The sequence below is a fragment of the Mytilus trossulus genome, unplaced genomic scaffold (assembly GCF_036588685.1).
Source record: "Mytilus trossulus isolate FHL-02 unplaced genomic scaffold, PNRI_Mtr1.1.1.hap1 h1tg001021l__unscaffolded, whole genome shotgun sequence".
In the NCBI taxonomy this organism is placed as follows: domain Eukaryota; kingdom Metazoa; phylum Mollusca; class Bivalvia; order Mytilida; family Mytilidae; genus Mytilus; species Mytilus trossulus.
Genome location: NW_026963602.1, coordinates 1 through 18,241, shown reverse-complemented (window position 1 = coordinate 18,241; position 18,241 = coordinate 1). Strand labels below are relative to the sequence as shown.

At 38.4% G+C, this 18,241-nt stretch overlaps 3 protein-coding genes and 4 pseudogenes across 3 annotated transcripts; all 7 read right to left on the bottom strand.

The window, feature by feature from the left end:
• Positions 1-267: 267 nt before the first annotated feature.
• LOC134703414 (ATP synthase subunit a-like) lies at positions 268-8,724 on the bottom strand (annotated as a pseudogene).
• A 903-nt stretch (positions 8,725-9,627) lies between these two features.
• LOC134703413 (cytochrome c oxidase subunit 1-like) lies at positions 9,628-10,314 on the bottom strand (annotated as a pseudogene).
• Positions 10,315-11,429: 1,115 nt separating this feature from the next.
• On the bottom strand, positions 11,430-12,377 carry LOC134703411 (NADH-ubiquinone oxidoreductase chain 2-like). Its single transcript, XM_063563479.1, is given in 1 exon segment — positions 11,430-12,377. A coding segment is annotated over 1 exon segment (948 nt).
• A 148-nt stretch (positions 12,378-12,525) lies between these two features.
• On the bottom strand, positions 12,526-13,461 carry LOC134703412 (cytochrome c oxidase subunit 3-like). The gene is given in 1 exon segment (XM_063563480.1): positions 12,526-13,461. A coding segment is annotated over 1 exon segment (936 nt).
• Positions 13,462-13,464: 3 nt separating this feature from the next.
• Positions 13,465-14,772, bottom strand: LOC134703417 (NADH-ubiquinone oxidoreductase chain 4-like; annotated as a pseudogene).
• Positions 14,773-14,828: 56 nt separating this feature from the next.
• Positions 14,829-15,986, bottom strand: LOC134703410 (NADH-ubiquinone oxidoreductase chain 1-like; annotated as a pseudogene).
• Positions 15,987-16,933: 947 nt separating this feature from the next.
• Positions 16,934-18,241, bottom strand: LOC134703416 (cytochrome b-like). The gene is given in 1 exon segment (XM_063563481.1): positions 16,934-18,241. A coding segment is annotated over 1 exon segment (1,308 nt).

Below are 18,241 nucleotides of genomic sequence, written 5' to 3'. Positions count from 1 at the left end.
CACTTTCTCTGCCAATAATTAGGTTGAATCTCATGTGGTCCTGAAGAATGCTTACTCCCCGCAAAGGCTTTGTAGCCTTTCAAGCATACACTAAAACCAAGTTAATTAGGTGTAAGGAGACCCGTATTGACCAGTTTTTAAATAGACCATAACAGCCTAACAATAAACGAATTAACTGTAATTTTGCTTATCTTATGGATTATTTTAATAAATTATAACTATTAATACACCAATAAACTTTAACTATGAGCATTAATAACTACTGACCCCGTCTTTACTAACATCAGGAACACTGTCTTCTTCACTTACAACCACATTTCTCTGCTCGACTGGCTGACAGACATTAGCTGGGACTTCAGGCTCCACAACAGCTATTTGTTCTTCTAAAGGAACATAGCCACCCTCAGCATGGGGGCCCCCTTCCTCCTGATTATCAGGAACAACTTCAGCGACACCATTCACAACAGCATCTCCAACAGCTGAAATAGTTTCAGGTAATGGGAGCACCCTAACAGTGTCACCCCCTCCGCCCTGACATAAGTCCCCTCCTCCAACGTCTATTCTAAACACTCAGTTTTTATATGAAAAAAAACCATCTCACACACCCCTTAACAGTAAGCCTTTTTTTGCAGCAAACCCCTGCCTAAGCCACTCTCATACAGCCTCTCTAGTGCCCAACACATTCAACAATCTATCACTAAGCAACACACTCATTTACATAAAAAGAACCCTTTTTATAAGTTAATCAGCCTATTATACAATATTATTTATGTCATTACAGATCCGTCACAAAGTATTGCTTTAGCTAAAAACTCGCTCGCTTAAAAGAGACCTTAAAGCTATGCATAAGCTTTTGGGTTAACAAACCCAAAAACTTCAATTAAAATAAAGCTTCGCAGGGTCTTGTTGCTCTTCTTTTACACACAGGCCTCTTCGCTTTACCCTTATGCAAGAAGTACTAAAATTTATTTGCCCCACTTTACTTCAAGTAAGCTTTTTATGAGGCAATCGTGTGCATTTCTTTAGAAAGATAAATTCTAAAAAACCTCAGTGAGATGAGCCTAAAACTAATTAACTCCTCTTAAATTGTTTATAAAGAAAAGCTTTAACTTTTTCTTTAGGAATCAAAGTCCTACGTACTATAATACTTCTTTATAACACCTCAGAGCAATAAACTACTTTTGAGCTTAGCTTCATCAAAGCAACTGGGCCATCCCCCCACGTACAACTAAGCTAGGAAGAATTTGTAGCTCTCAGTTATATTAACATTAGCAACTAAACACAACTTAAGAGACAGGCTATCTGGCTTGAGAATAAGAATCTTATACCCTAAGCAAATTACTGGGATTTTCAATTAACAGCTCAACATTCTAGCTTAATTTATTCACCCAGCGTACACTAATTTCATTAAAATTTTTGCCCAGAAGGCAAATATAGTAATTATTGCTATGTAACCATCCTATAACCAGCACATTTAACAGCCTAACGCCACGTTTATTTACATAAAAAGGCCCTATACAATATTGTCTATAGCACTCAGATCTGTGACAGAACATTGCTTTGCTTAAAAACCTTTTATACGAAACTAACTCACTTAAAAGGGACCTCAGGACCAGACATAAACTTCATCACTTGTAGTCTTTGTAAGTTTATAACCCACCTAACCCCCTTTTAGGCGTGTTAATATTACATACTATTGTTAACACTTACTTTTTAAGACGCTCACAACCTTGTTTACAAGCTCACGCTTCTACGTTTCACAATTTTATTTAGCTTCATTTTGTTGCTGCACACCACATTTTTGTCACCTCTATTTAACCTGCTTTCCTATTTCCTCCCCTCCAGATCAGCCCCCCCAGGCATTAGTGTGTCATTTTGATTTTATTTTATTTTTGATTTACTTTTTTGCTTAGACTTTAAGTGACCCATGAATTACGCTTTGGGAACTTTCATATGACTTGATTTCTATTTATTTTTTGATTTTAAGATACAGATAGTCTAGTTTTCAAACCCCAAAAAATCACATGAGCAACCAAAATTAGGGCAAACGAAAAAAATTAACACCTTAGATCCATTTCTCCTGCAGTTTACAATTAACCACAGGAAGCAAATAGCTTTAGAATTTAGGTTTAAGTTTGTTTTTTTCTACCACTAATTAGGTTAAGTCTCACATGACTCTGAAAAATGCTTACTCACTGTAAAGGGTTCAAAACCTTATCTACAACAGGTTGTAAAGCATAATCTAAAACAAGTTTGGACAGGTATGGGCATTCGCAACTAGATTTTCAATAAAATACACAATGTCAAGTAAAATTAAGTTTTACTTTGACTTATAAGTTATCTTAACTAAGGGCTTTTTACATGCATCAGCAACAGGGTTTCCGTGTAAAAGGACAGGAGAACAGGCCTTGCGGTCACTGTACCGGCCGGTAACAGGAAATGCGGTACACTATAAAACCTCATTCTTAAGGGTTTCCACAGTGTTTGGTTTTTTTTTGTCTGTTACTAGCACAAATCCATTACACACCGCCTTTTTAGAACCCTTGTTTTATTCTTTAGGTGGGTGATTGCTGCTTTTTGGCTGCATTAATAGACTGTTTTATTTTTTACCTAATTTGCAACCCGTTTTAACCCTATTTTTTAATAAAATAGCAATACTAATTTTAACAAGAACCAACGACACGCCCTACCGCCACTAATTGGCCTTCAGCTTCATAAAAGGCAACCCTTTTTATAAACTAATCAGTTTATTGCGTAGCATTATTTAAGCAATGACAGAGCCAGGGCAAAGCGTTGCTTTAGCGAAAAAGTCCTTTCGTACAAAATTAGCTCATTTTTAAAAGAGGATAGAAACTGAACTAGCTCACGCCGTTCTGAACTCAGCTCATGTTAGATTTTAAAGGGCGAACAGACCCACCATTAGAAGCTTCTACGCCTCTAGGATATCTAAAGCCAACATCGAGGTCGCAATCTTCCCCTCCAATACCATCTTTCGGGAGAAATTGCGCTGTTATCCCTAGAGTAGCTAGCCACACATATAAAGTTAGGAAATACGAGTTAGATTTATATAATAGTGAAAGACTTATTTTCACTGATCTCCCATCAAAATCGTATAAGAGCCAAAAACTCCAATTAAGATAAAGCTTCATAGGGTCTTGTCGTCCTTCTTTTACATAAAGGCCTCTTCACCTTAAAGTTAGTTTAAATTAAATTTTCAGACACAGCACCTTCTTCGTTAACCCTTTCATACCATCCTTCAATTGAAAGGCAAATTATCGCGCTACCTTAGGACGCTCACGTTAACGCCGCCGTTTACAACAAACATTACTCTAGTTGCACTGGGCAGGGACTACCTTTTACTTACATCAAAAGGAAATGTTTTTGTTAAACAGTCGAGAAGTTTAGTTTGCCGAATTCGTTTAAAAACTTTTATTTAGCCTTTAGTTTTTTAAGGTAAAACAAAATAGTAATACCAAATAAATAATATTTTTACTCGTTTTTATCATAGTCACTGGTCCTACAACCATAGGCTTATTTTAAAGTAAATGAATAACCCAATTAATCTTTTTTCCCCATCTGGTTTTAGTTAAAATACACTAATATCTAATAGCCAGTTTAAAGCCTATAGAAACCCAATTTTTTTTTAACATCAATTTTAGTATTTTTCAGCTTAACCCAAAAAATTTTACCCCTTAAATAGTTAAGGAAAATGCTTACACATCTTTTTAAGCCAACCAGATATCTAAAAGCGCGAATAGTATCTAGCCGCTATTCTTTAGTTTAATTAAATCTCTGCCACGATTTCTTAACTCAAAAAAATAACTCTCTTTTATTCGGGAAAATTAAATTCTTAAACTTGTCTTGAAAAACCCTTATGCAAAAGGTACTAAAATTTATTTATACTATTTTAATTCAAGTGCACTTTTCACAAAACAATTATGCACGTCTCTTTAAAAAAGATAAATTATAAAAAGCCTCAGTAAGAGGAATCTAGAACTGACAATTCTAAGTTATATATTAACTACTTTTAACTTATTTATGAAGAAGAAGATTAACTTTTTCTTTAGGAATCAAAGCCCTACTTACTACAATTTTTCTTTATAACGCTTCGAAGTTCTAAGTGCCAAAAAACTACTTTTGAACTTTGCTTCATCAAAGCAACTGGATCATCCCCCACGTGGCACTAAGCTTAGGCCTAACTAGACTATGGAGAATTTGCAGTTCTCAGTTATATTAACATTAACTACTAAGCACAACTTAAGAGAAATACTATCTGACTTAAGAATGAAAATCTTATGTTTTCCCTAAACTACTTAAGCAAGCCAAAGCAAATTACTGCGATTTTGAATTAACAGCTCAACGTTTTAGCTTAAACTATTTGGCCAGCATACACTAATTTCATTAGAACTTTTGCTTGGAAGGCAAATATAATATTATTTACTATATATGCATATTATAGCCTAGCAGCAACTTCCGTTACTGCTACCTTGTTACGACTTTTCACAGGTTTCCCCGCGAGCGACGGGCGATTAGTACTCATCTGATTGTATTCAGGGTAATTTTATTTTTAACCCTTACTTACAAGTCCTTCTTCAAAGGCAAGTTTTCTTATCTTATTTGTCTACTTAGTTGAGCTACCTTTTAGTAGCTCAATCTTTGAATTATTGCTTAAGTTACATCTGTATCCCAGATTAACCTTGTCATAAGCTGCATGTCAATCTGAATTATTTTTGAAGTTGTGCTACATGGGCATATAGCCAATTCTAGTAGCTGCACCTAACTAAAAGTAACTTACCTTACCGAACTCAGCAAGTAAAATAAGAGTTAGCTTCAGTAATAACCAAAAATTTTACCCGGACACTCACCATATTAGAGTAAACAACCATACACACGCACTAATAAGACAAGGCTCAAATGTAGGTGGGTTATCCTTTAACACCCAGGATCCCCTGTTTTCTATCTCAGACACCGCCTATTTATTTCTCTTTGACAACCAAATGTTTAGTTAAGAGGAACTTTTGTTTTAAACTATGGATAACAGGGTATCTAATCCTGGTTTCACTTCATAGATTCGTTAGAAGCTCACTAAAACTTTAGGAATATAACCACAAAAAACCGTTAACATTACACTGCACCTATAGTTTTTTTATAGTTTTATAACACAACATTGACTCTAACCAATCCGCTTAAATTTATATTCGAACTGAATCTAACCGCGGCTGCTGGCATTCATCAATTGACCCCGAATTTGTCAAAAAGCTGGGTTAAAGTTTCCTTTATTAACCAATTTTCCCCACTGATGTTGAACTTGCACTTAATTTGTTCAAGCCCGCATTTAGAATCATGAGAAGCATTTTGCCCATAAATTTAGGGCCATAATCAAACCCTCCTACAGATTTGACACAAGGTACTAAAGTATCCATCTTCCTCATTTTCAATGAGACGCTTTAATTAAGCTACTGTATCTTCTATTTTAGGTTTATTTTACTCTTCGTAAAGGCACCATGGTTTTTATGCACAAATACGACACCACTAATATTACAAACAGTAACACACCAGCTATTAGGATATATAACCTTAACCCGCTTCTTTCAGCCATGAAACTTAGAAACAAAGACCCGCTAATTTCTCTGTACTCGTAATTCATAAGACCCATAAGGACCGCTCTGGCACAACACCTTCTGACGAGAACCATAAACTCTAGATTAAAACGATACACTTCATTGGGGTAGATCCTTAAAACATACAAGAACAGGACTATTACACCCCTAACGTAAGTTAGGAACAATAAGAACCCTAACAACCTTCTAACCTCCAGTGCAACCTCCACACATGCAATTATAGACCCCCTCAATAGCACTAGCCCTAAAGAAATAGGTTGCTTGGCAATTAAGACAATCGAAAACACAGCCATCAAAATTACACATATGACTATAACTCTCATTATATAAACATAATTAAGCTTACGCCCCCCGCTACCACCAGCCCTCATACTACCAGCTGGTAGGTAAAATAATTTTTCTGAACAATTTCATTCAAACAGCTGAGTTGACCTAGTCCCTTATGGGCACCTTGAGGGCCCAATAGCTCTAGTCAACCTTGATCCAGACTTTGAGCTACCATCCTGGACCCCTTAAAGAAGGCCATTTTTCTGGGGTGGGAGGTTAGCCTCTCTATGAGCCACATTCTCAAAAAGAATCTTAATAGTTTGGCTGACGACCAAGGCTTAGACCCTAATTTTCTAAGCACTCCTCATCACAAAATTAACCCTACAAAGGGAATAAGAAATACTCTGACTCTCTCATATTTCTCAAGAACTACTACAAACCCAAACCTCTCTATTTTCCTCCCTAATACCCCTCCTAAGATAATAGCCCCAATATACAGGCTAAGAAAAGGAGTTTGTATATTTAAGTGCTCATTAATCCGCAAACTTCTGCTATTAACGTAATTAGACCCAAGTATTACTCTAAATACAATCCGTGCCCTATAAAAAGAAGTGAAGATTAAACCTGTTAGCTCTAATAAATAGCACCCATAAGTTATTCTTCTGTCTATCATTCTTAGCTCAATTATTAGGTCTTTAGAGAAAAACCCTCTTATAAACGGGGCCCCTCTCAAGGACACAATTGCAACCGTTATTGCACCCATTCTTACCGGTAATCCTTGCCACAAGCTTCTTAACCCCCGGATATCTTGGATTCTTTGGTTTCTATGAATAACACCCCCTGCGCCTAGAAACAACAAAGCTTTAAATACCGCATGGGTTACTAAATGAAAAAAAGCTACAGACGGAAGAAGGATTGAAATCGAGAATATTATTAACCTTAACTGCCTCAAAGTCGAGAGTGCGATTACCTTTTTTAGGTCAAACGCAAACACAGCCCTTGACCCCGCTAATATTAGAGTAAATAGTCTTAAGACTATAAGTATTTGAGTCACAAAGGGATTAGCTCTGATAATATAAAAAGAGCGAAGAATCAAATAAACCCCAGCTGTCACCAATGTCGAAGAATGCACCAAAGAGGAGACCGGTGTGGGTGCCGCCATGGCAGCAGGTAGCCATGCGCAAAACGGCATTTGTGCGCTTTTAGTTATACCTGCAAGAACTACCACAAACCCTAAATTAACCCATGTCTGCACTGGGTGGTATATATAAATTAACCACCCCCCTTCTCTTAAAAAAATAGAAACTCTAAAAAGTACAAAAACATCCCCAATTCGATTAGTCAAAGCTGTCAACATAGCCGCAGATAACCTCTTATTGTTCTGGTAATAAGCCACTAATAGGAATGAGGTGAGCCCTAGCCCGTCTCAACCAATTAAAAGTATTACTAAATTAGGAACTAAGATTATAAACACTATAGACAGCACAAACAACCATACTAATCCCATAAACCGCTTGTAGTATGGCTCTCCAGCTATATACCACTTGCAGTAGGTTGCTACACTTCCTCTAATTACCAAAACCGTCCCAACAAAGACTATTCTTACGCTATCTAGTAGAACTCTGAAGCTAAATGAGAGACAATTACTCTCTCAAACAGTAACTTCCAATAAATAAGCTTTTCCAAAGGTCCTCCCTCTAAGAATAAATAAGTATCCAATCAGAATCAGTAAAAGTAACCCTAAGTTACTTTTTAATTGTATGATACTATTTTTACGAGCCATCTCTTAGTAACCTTGACATCAAATCGTCTCCGCATAGTCGCATCACCATAACCAGAAGGGCCAAGCAAATTCTGGCTTCGCAAACAGCTAAACATAGAATTAGTAAAATTAACCAAAACTGATTTATTAGAAACACATGGGTTACAAACAATAAGCCTAGTCTTATTATTTCAAGCCCTACAAATAAACACAAAAGGTGTTTGTTTATACGGAAGATTACAAAACAGCCTATACTTATTAAGAAAACTCCTAGGAATTTTATTCAAATCATAGCTTTAAAACACATAGTTTTCTACGACTTACAAGGCCGTCGCTTCAGCAAAGCTTTTAAAACTACCTACCTTCTATGATCCTCCGTATAGAGACACAATAAGACACAAAAAATATAACACTGAATACACGCGATTGCAACTTCAGCGGCTCCAAAAACACCTCCGCCCATTATTAACCCTTTAATACCCCCAACTCCTGTAAGCAGCCTTCTGCTATTTAACCAGCTAACTACTAACTCTCTCCTGCATATAGTTAGAATTACTTTACCAGCTCCCAGATTTAGTGTCAGACGTAAAACTAATGTTAAAGGGCGAAGTATGCCACTAATTAGCTCAACCACTACTATAAAAGGCACAAGGATTAACGGGCAACCTGTTGGAACGAGACTCATCAACCCCTGCTCAAATCTGCATAAAAGACTAGATAAAACTAAACAAGTTCAAATAGACAAAGCAAAGGAGAACCCGAACACAAACTGCCCTCTTACAGGGAAAAAGAATGGAAAGTTTCCAGACAGATTTAGTATCAGAATTATCATGAACAGACCCCTTATTACTAGAGGAAACCCAGATAGCTTTAGTCCCTTTCCGTTCAATCGAATCATCGAATAAGTAAAGGATAGCACCAAACTCCGAAAAGAGCTCGTACTTCTACCCTTAGTGTACACGTCTTAAATAGCACGGTTATTGGCACTATAGAAGACAGCAACCATAACGGCATAGACAACCAAATTAAGTTATAGCTGTGAGCATCAAATCTAGAAAAAACATCTATTAACATGACTTTAAATTATTGATTACGCGATTTCTTATAAATATAAGTGATACACGTGTTATAAGGGTTAGTTCACACAAATGGCAATTGGCTATAAACATGCTTCCTTCCTGGATAAAGGTCTCGGGTACCTGCTCAGTCTATTTCACCACATAAACCCCCACTAAATACAACCCCTCGCTGGCTTACTAGAGCCTCTCATAGAAGGAACTTAAAATATATTAGAGACCCAAAAGACACAGCGGACCCATAAGAAGACACCCAATGTCAGTGAGCATAAATATCAGCGTAGTCTATATACCGTCGAGGCATTCCTCTTAGGCCTAAGAAATGCTGAGGAAAGAAGGTAGTATTTACCCCAAAAAATATTGCTATAAAATGGGCTTTCCTCCATTTCTTATTAAAGCATACTCCAACAAAATTTGGCAACCAATGGTTAAGACCACAGAACACCCCAAACACCGCCCCTATTCTTAGCACATAATGGAAATGAGCCACCACATAATATGTGTCGTGTAGAGACACATCCATAGAAGCCCTAGACAGTAAGACCCCTGTTAGCCCTCCCACGGTGAATAAAAACAGAAACCCAGTACTTCAGTAGGCGGCAGGCTTTATTTTGAATTTTCTTCCTGCTATAGTTGCCAGTCATCTGAATACTTTCACCCCTGTTGGAACAGCGATTACTATAGTTGCGGTAGAAAAATAGCCTCGAGTATCAACATTAAGACCTACGGTAAACATGTGGTGAGCCCACACCATACACCCTAACCCTCCAATTCCGATTATTGCGTATACTATCCCAATTAGACCAAAAACCGCTTCTTTTCCAGAGCAATGCATAATTACTTTTGATATCACACCAAAGGCAGGTAGAATAAGAATATACACTTCCGGATGCCCAAAAAATCAAAACAAATGTTGGAACAAAACGGGGTCCCCCCCTCCTGCGGGATCGAAAAAAGTTGTGTTAAAGTTTCGGTCAAACAAGATTATTGTGATGCCCCCTCCTAGAACCGGAATTGAAATAATTAAAAGAACTGCAGTAACTCTAATCCTTAAAACATAAAGCTCCGCTCGTTCTCCTTTCATTTCTAACACTGGCATATTTTTATTGGTCCTAGCAAAGTTAATAGCCCCCACTAGAGAGCTGAGCCCAGCTAGATGTAGTGACACAATAAGAACATCCATCCTAGGGCCCCTATGATAGGGGTACACAGATAAAGGGGGGTAAATAGTTCATCCAGCACCAACTCCTTTATCCGTTCTAAAGGACAGTATTAGTAAATATAGTGCATTAGGAGATAGTCAATAACTTAAGTTGTTTATTCGCGGGTAAATTATATCTTTACCTCCTACTAGCAGAGGAATCAACCAATTACCGAAAGCTCCAATTAAGATAGGTATCACAGCAAAAAAAATTATTATTAAGGCATGCGTTGTAACCACCACATTATAGAATCAATCTCTTTTTAAGAACACTGCTCCAGGATGCCCCAGTTGCATTCGGATCATTAACCTCAACCTTGCTCCAAACAACCCTCCTCAGACTCCGCTATACAGATAAAGGGTTCCAATATCTTTGTGATTTGTTGATCACAGCCATCGACGTCACCAGGACTCCACTTCTCCATAACCCCCTACTTCTTCCTTTTTTAGTATTTTTATCATTTTATTTATCCTTACTTAGAAGCCAATCATCTAGCCTTATTAGCCCTTAGAGCCGCACTAGATTTTAGCCTCTTAATATTTTTTTCCCTATACGCTATAGTAAGATATGCCTTTTCAAACCTTCTATTAGATCCTTGAGAACTTTCATTGGTCCCATACTTCCTTAAGAAGCACTCTCGACGTGAAAACCACAGGTACACACAATACACTTCCAACAGCAAAAGTAAGCCTCTTACAATCACCTCTCATCAAAATTCGTTTCGCATAAATGCCACTTCTAGTATTAACCTACTCATTCCAAAGACCCCTCACGATATTCGTGGTAGAGACCCCCAAACAAGATAAGAAGGAAACCCCTTGAGGACAAAATCCCTAACACTCTCTTACCGTAAAAGAACATGTAGGCAAAAGGTATTAACAGCACTACCTCTACATCAAACACGACGAACAAAACTGCTACTAGAAAGAATCGGATAGAAAAGGGCCTCCGAGCTCTTCCAATAGGCTCAAATCCACACTCATATGGACTGCACTTTTCTCGGTCTAGACCCCGCTTTTCCCTTAGTAGCATAAATAACCCCGTAAACAAAAAAGACACAATGCAGACAAACGCAACTCTTAACCCCATAACCATTCTTCTAGAAAACTTATGGAAGTGTCTTTAGCTCCCAAAGCCAATATTTTATTTTAAACTATATCTAGCTAAAAAAGGGTTGACACCACTAATAGCCCCACAACCTATCGTTCTTAAATTAAACTACTTTTTTATAAGGAAAAATGGTACAAGCCATTTATAACAAAGTTAGCAGCCCTATTATGTTAATTAACTTCCTCACTTAAGAATGAAAACCTAGGCTTAATAATTAGATGCAAACCAATCCTTTTTTTTAAAGTACCATTCTACAAAAAGGAGGTAACAACTACCTATAGTTATGTTTGAAACAAAATATTTTATTTTAAATTACTTTTTATCATACTTTTGTGGTTTTACCCACTCTTTTTGAGCCGAAATCAAAACGCCCCTGGCCTAAAAGCAGTTTCTAAATAAATCTCACCAAGATCAATGCCCCCCCTGCTAGGTTAGCCCCGATCACTATCCTCCACATAATCTTGAATTCTGCTTTGTTTTTGTCTACTAACCTTTTTATTACTATCCTATAAAAAAAGTCAATGTAGAATTTTAGCCTGATTACTGAACCTATAATACAAGCCACGATTACAGCCCTTCCTCTCATTAGAAACACCAATACTTTCGCTAGAAAGCCAAGGAAAGGAGGCATCCCCATCAGTATCAGTAACCCTATACCCCTCGCGGCTCTACTAATCTGACCGCCCATTCTTGTTTTGTTTATTATTGAGCACCCATAAAAAAACAGCCCTACCGACAGCGAGTAAACTGCAAAATACCCTACAAAGACTACTCTTGACCATGTGAGCCCTAACAGCATTCATGATGTATGCACAAACGACGAGTACGCGCTTATTACTCGTACTGAATTCTGGTTAAGGCCCCCTACTGCCCCAATTCCAGCTATCAATACAATTACTACTCACAACCCCTTAGAGGGTATAATTATTGATAAAAAGACAAGGGGGGCGACTTTTTGCCAAGTTAATATTAACCCTCTTGCTAACCATCTGCTGTTCTTAATAATTGAAGGGACCCACGAATGTAGCGGGAAAACGCCAGATTTTAACACTGTACCCGCCCCCCTTATCACCAGCCCTCTCACTACGTGCTGCTCTATCAAGGTTACAAAACCCACTAGTATCAGAATTGACCCCGTTCTTTGTACCACAAAATATTTTACACAGGGCTCAGGACTATAGTGACCATCAGGGTTTATAATTACAAGAAATCCATACAGATTTAGCTCTAAACCGAGTCACACCCCTACTATCTCTTCTCTTCTAACCCTAAGAATTGTCCCGATCAATATTACCCCTAATCTCACTAATTTTATAGGTCTTACCACAAAGCTTACCATTTCAAGTAAAGGTTACTTATAACACTTGAAAATCATAGGTCTTCTGTCCTTAATTAGACTACTTTACTCAGACTAGTAAGCGCTTGGAATCGCTTTGGTACTTGATTTCAAATCAAAACTGTTTAACTAGTCTGTATGACTCCTATTTTTAACCTTTTAAATGGTCAGGAATCTTATATCAGGACGGAGCATGCTCTTCTTGAATGTACGCATACCACGAAGGCTTTGCGTCTGGGTACTTAAACGTATAGACGTCCCCGTCTCATATTTTGAACCACCACATGTATAACCATCCTCCAAACCACACATATACTAAACATCATAATGCTACCCATACCACATCTACGAAGTGTCAGTACCAAATGCAAGCCTCAAAACCAAAGTGCCGTTGACTGGAAAACTCCCCACGCCATAGTCGGACTAACCTCACCATTAGTCAAAGAGTCCCCACAACTACGTGCATTCCATGAAACCCAGTTAGTAAATAAAACACTCTTCCATACACCCTATCTGCAATAGTGTATGAGTTTCAGTAGTATTCTCGAAGTTGCACTAGGAAGAACACAGTCCCACATAAAATTGTTACCACTAGGCCAATAAATGGCCCAACATCATAATCCTTCAAACGCATTCTCTTATGGGCTTGAGTTACGAATAACCCCCTCCTAATTAAAAGACCTGTCTCGAACAGCCTTGTCGACGACGGGTTTGGCGTGCGGATCCCTGGAGGGGGTCATCGCATCCCTAGTTCACACGAGGGTCTTAAGGCATTATGGAAGAAAGTCCAAAAAAAAGAAAAGAAGAACATTACTTCAGACAGAATAAAAAGGGCAACTCCATCACGAAATCTCTTGATTACGAAGCGAGTATGAAACCCAATATCTCCCTCACGAATTAAGTCTCGCCATCATCTAAAAGTTCTCAATAGTATACACCCCAACCTCATTCCTATTAATAGAAATCTGGGAGTTCGATGCAGTCACAAAATTAACCCTACCGCTATTCCGTTTGCCGAGATAGCCACAAAAAAGGGCCACGGACTTGGACCTGGTACATAGTAACGAGAATAAGGATTACGATTCATTGTTTAGGGTATAAACATAAACATAAAGTTCAGCGGTATCCAATGAGCCGCCAGAACAAAAACATCACAAACTCTTCTCAAGTTTAAGGACTCCCTGTGTGACACCCCCTTCCCGTGACAACAACTTCCATATAGGTATAGTCTAAAACATGCCCTAATAAAGCTTATCAGACCCAGGATAAGCAGGAACACTCCACTTATTCACCCTCCCACGCCGAAAACGAGGATTTCCCCAAATAAGTTTAGACTAGGAGGGGCTGCTATGTTGCTTGATCTTAACAGGAAACACATTAAGACTAGACTTGGGCAGACTAACAAGCCCCCTTTATTTATTACTAGCAGACGCGAGTGCCTCATCTTATAGATAGCATTCACATACCTGAACAAACCTGATGAACACAACCCATGCCCGATCATAATAATAATGGCCCCCACTACCCCTAATACCGTGTTGCTAAGCACTCCTAATAGCACAAGCCTCATATGCGCTACAGAGGAATATGCTACCAAACATTTTAGGTCCACTTGCCGTACACACGCTAATCCTGCGTAGACACCTCCTGCCAAGTTCACCACTAGTAGCAGCACAAAAAAAACGCTTCTAAGCCTTATTTGTATAACTATTATAAATCGAAGCAGCCCGTACCCTCCTAATTTTAGTACCACCCCGGCCAATAGCATCGAACCGGCTACTGGGGCCTCTACGTGAGCCTTAGGTAGTCACAGGTGAAATGGATATATTGGTAGCTTGATAAGAAACCCTAGAATGTATAGCCATCACAATCTCATTCCCCTTTTTTTTACTAGCCTTACCACAGAACTTATCCTCCTCCTCAACCCTCTAATATAGAGTTCTCTTACCCCCCATAAGAAAAAAAGAGATCCGAACACCGTATAGATTACTATATACCCCCCTGCCTGTAAACGCTCTGGCTGATAGCCTCAGCCTACAATTAATAACAACAGAGGGGCTAGCACACTTTCAAAAAAAAAAAAAAAAAGAAAGAACCTCCTCACCCTGAATCTTATCACTAAAATTAGGCTGATTCTGATAATTATTAAATTAAATCTTGCTTTCCGGTGGATCTTAACCCTCCTTAGGTAGGAAAGAATTGCTACAAATAGAGTTAGTGTAACCATTAACCCTATTACAAAGTCTGTGGTGTACAACCCGTTCAACTCTACCCCCCCTATCGCGACTCTTGTGGCGCCCATACTTAGAATAGTTAGAACGCTTAACCCAATGACACTCATATTTAGGTTTTTTATAATAATCAATGCAATAAGTCTAATTGCCAACCTTTTAACCATAAGTAAGACAGACTTTATCTGACACATTCAGTGTAAATGAATTATACTAGTTTATATTATCTTACATACACCCTAACTAGAACTACTACACACACACTAGCCATAAGTATGACACATAGAAGAACAGTCCAACACAAACTCATTAACTTATCATAACGTAAACGAGGTAAAGAAGCACGAATAACCACAAAGAAGACCGCAAAAGCCATCATAAAGACCCCGATCAACGCTTCATTTCCCCCGAAAAATATCGCCGCCCTTATAACCCTTCTGAGAAGAATACTAGAGTACTCCGCAATAAATATAACTGCAAACCCCCCTCCGCTGTACTCCACGTTGTATCCTGACACTAATTCCGACTCTCCTTCCACAAAATCAAATGGCGCCCGATTAGTTTCAGCTAGCATACACAGCATTCAGACAACTATAACTACGCACAAAGGAAAAAAGAAAAAAAAGGACCTTTGTTGGAACACCCTAATTTCTTGAAACATAAACACACCCGAGCACAGCACCACACAAAAGAAGATAAATCCTATAGGGATCTCATAAGAAATTCTTTGCGCCATCGCACGAACTGCACCTAGCAAAGAGTATTTAGAGTTAGAAGCCCATCCGGATATTATTACCCCGTAAACCCTGACTCTAGTAATAACTATAAACAGAATCACCCCGAAAACATAAAACACTTCAGCCGACTTATACGGGTATAAAAGCCATCCAAGTAAACTGATAGTTAATATTAGTGCAGGAGCCAAAATGAAGGGCCCTACGTTAGCACGTGTAGGCACAATAAACTCTTTACATAACAACTTACCTGCGTCACTAAAAGGCTGCAAGATCCCTATATAACTCACCTTGGATGGACCCTTTCGGATTATAATGATAGCCAAAATTTTACGTTCCAACAAAGTATAGAAGCCCACAGCGAGAAGCACCCCTACAAAAGGGATAACACCAACAACCACGCCTACTCAGTCCACCAGTGCAGCCTTAGTCGACCCCAAGGGAGTAAAAGAGTCCGCTGACACTTGACAAAGGCTTAATAGGATAGAGGCTCCAAAGAAAACAGCTACTCTCCTTAGAGTCTTAAATAGACACTCGACACTAACCATAATGAGACTGGGCTTAGCTTTGTAATTCACACACAAACAAGAGTATATCTTATAAGACGAGCTTAAATCGTATGCATTAGGTCTGCCAGCTTGTGCCATGAAAGCAAGTATATATACTTATGAATTGATCCTAAATCAAACGCATTAGCTCTGCCAGCTCTCACAAAGATAAGAGCCACTACTCACGGCGCCTTAGGGGCATGAGCCCTATATCCTAATATTAGACCACCTTATCACTAAAAGCTACTTGCCCATTGTACAAGTTCATTAAATTAAAAGTTTAACGCTTCTTAAAAGCTTTAGCTTATTTTTTATTTTAGTTAAGAGCTTCCAACCATATGACAAAATATTTCTCAGGAATAAACTCAATCACAATCGGTATAAATCTATGGTTAACCCCGCAAATTTCAGAACACTGCCCGTAAATAATTCTACACTGGGAAGCTTTTATAGGAAGCCGATTAATTCGACCTGGGATGGCATCTACTTTAATTAGTAACTTAGGGAGTGCAAACGAATGGAGCACATCAGACCTTCTTACAAAAGCAGTTATTTGCACATCTGCTGGAGCCACCATCCGGTTATCAACATCCAACAAACGATACCCTCCTTTTCTAAATGTCTCCTGCTGGTCTTCTATGTAAGAATCAATTGTATAACACGAAATTCTTTCAGCGCTTTCTCTAGAGCTTGGAGTGTCTAAATTGCGACAAAATTCGTAAGATCAGTACCATTGTTTCCCAATCGCCTAAAATTTCACCGGGGCCGTTTTACTTCTTCTATATAATATAGGTTAATTATAGAAGGAAACCACAACCCTACTAACATCAACATTGGCACAATAGTCCATCAAAATTCTAATCGTTGACGGTTCAAGAAATGGCGATAAGAAAATTTAGTAAGAAGGATTACGCATCCTATATATATAACAAAGACCAACACAGCCACTGCTACTATCATCACAAAACCATGGTACCGGAACAGGTCTTTCCCTAGTTCCCCATGGACAATATCACCAAAATATCGACTCCCGTAAAAAGACATATTTATATTTTTCTACACTTATTAGCCCACTCACGTGCGCTACTTTCGCGATTTACTAATTTTAATAACTTGAAATAAGCTAAAAACTTAAACCATTTCAGGTCTACAGGACGACTCCTACAGAATTTAGGGTATTCAAGCAGCTTGTCCCACACCCACAAAGAAAGAGGGTTTAATAACAACCTAGAGAAATAAATGACTGAAAGACACTGCCCCAAAATGATATAAGGCTCCCGCACTGGGCGAGCACCAATCCATGTTAACCTAATAAACCTACCAACCAACACTCAAAACACTACTTGATTAAACGGGTAAAAACATAAACTTCGATACTTACCTCTGTGAAGACTAGGAATTAGGTATAATACTACAATCGACAAAAACATAACATATACCCCCCCCGCTTTATGAGGAATTGAACGAAGGATTGCATAAGCAAACATAAAATACCACTCAGGCTGAACATGGATTGGCGTTTTTATAGGATTAGCAGGCCAATAGTTTAAATGATTCCCTAACAGCTCAGGATCCACACACACTAAATATATAAAAAAGAACCTAAAGCAAACATAACCAAAAAGATCTTTAATAGTATAGAAGGGGTGGAAGGGCACACACATAGTACCTCTTTCAATACCCAAAGGGTTATTACTCCCTTTCTCATGTAAAAAAAACAGGTGTAAAAAAACAACCGCCACTATCACAAACGGTAAGAGAAAGTGTAAAGTATAAAACCGCTTTAGAGTTGCATTACACACGGTCCAACCCCCTCATACATAGCGGAGCATACTCTCTCCTACTACGGGGATCACTCTAAGTATATTAGTAATAACAGTAGCCCCCCAATATGACATTTGCCCCCAAGGCAAAGTGTAACCGAGGAAAGCCTCCGCCATAGTTAACAAAAACAAATGCACCCCAAAATACCACACTGTCTTATCTAAATAAGACCCATAATACAGCCCACGAGCAATGTGCGCATAAATACAGATAAAAAACATAGAGGACCCATTTGCATGAATATTACGCAACATTCATCCTTTTTCCACATTACGCATAATATGTACTACAGAATCGAATGCCATGTCTTCATGAGCAGTATAATGAGTTGACAATAAAAGACCCCTTAGAAGTTGGATAATTAGGCACAAGCCTAGTATAGAGCCAAACCTTCACCAAGCGTTTAAGTTTACAGGACAAGGCAAATCATAGAACCTGTCATTCATAATCTTCACCAACTTATTAGTACTTCGTCACGGACCAACCCTCTTAGGCGTGTTAATATTATTCACAGTATTGTTACCAACCAT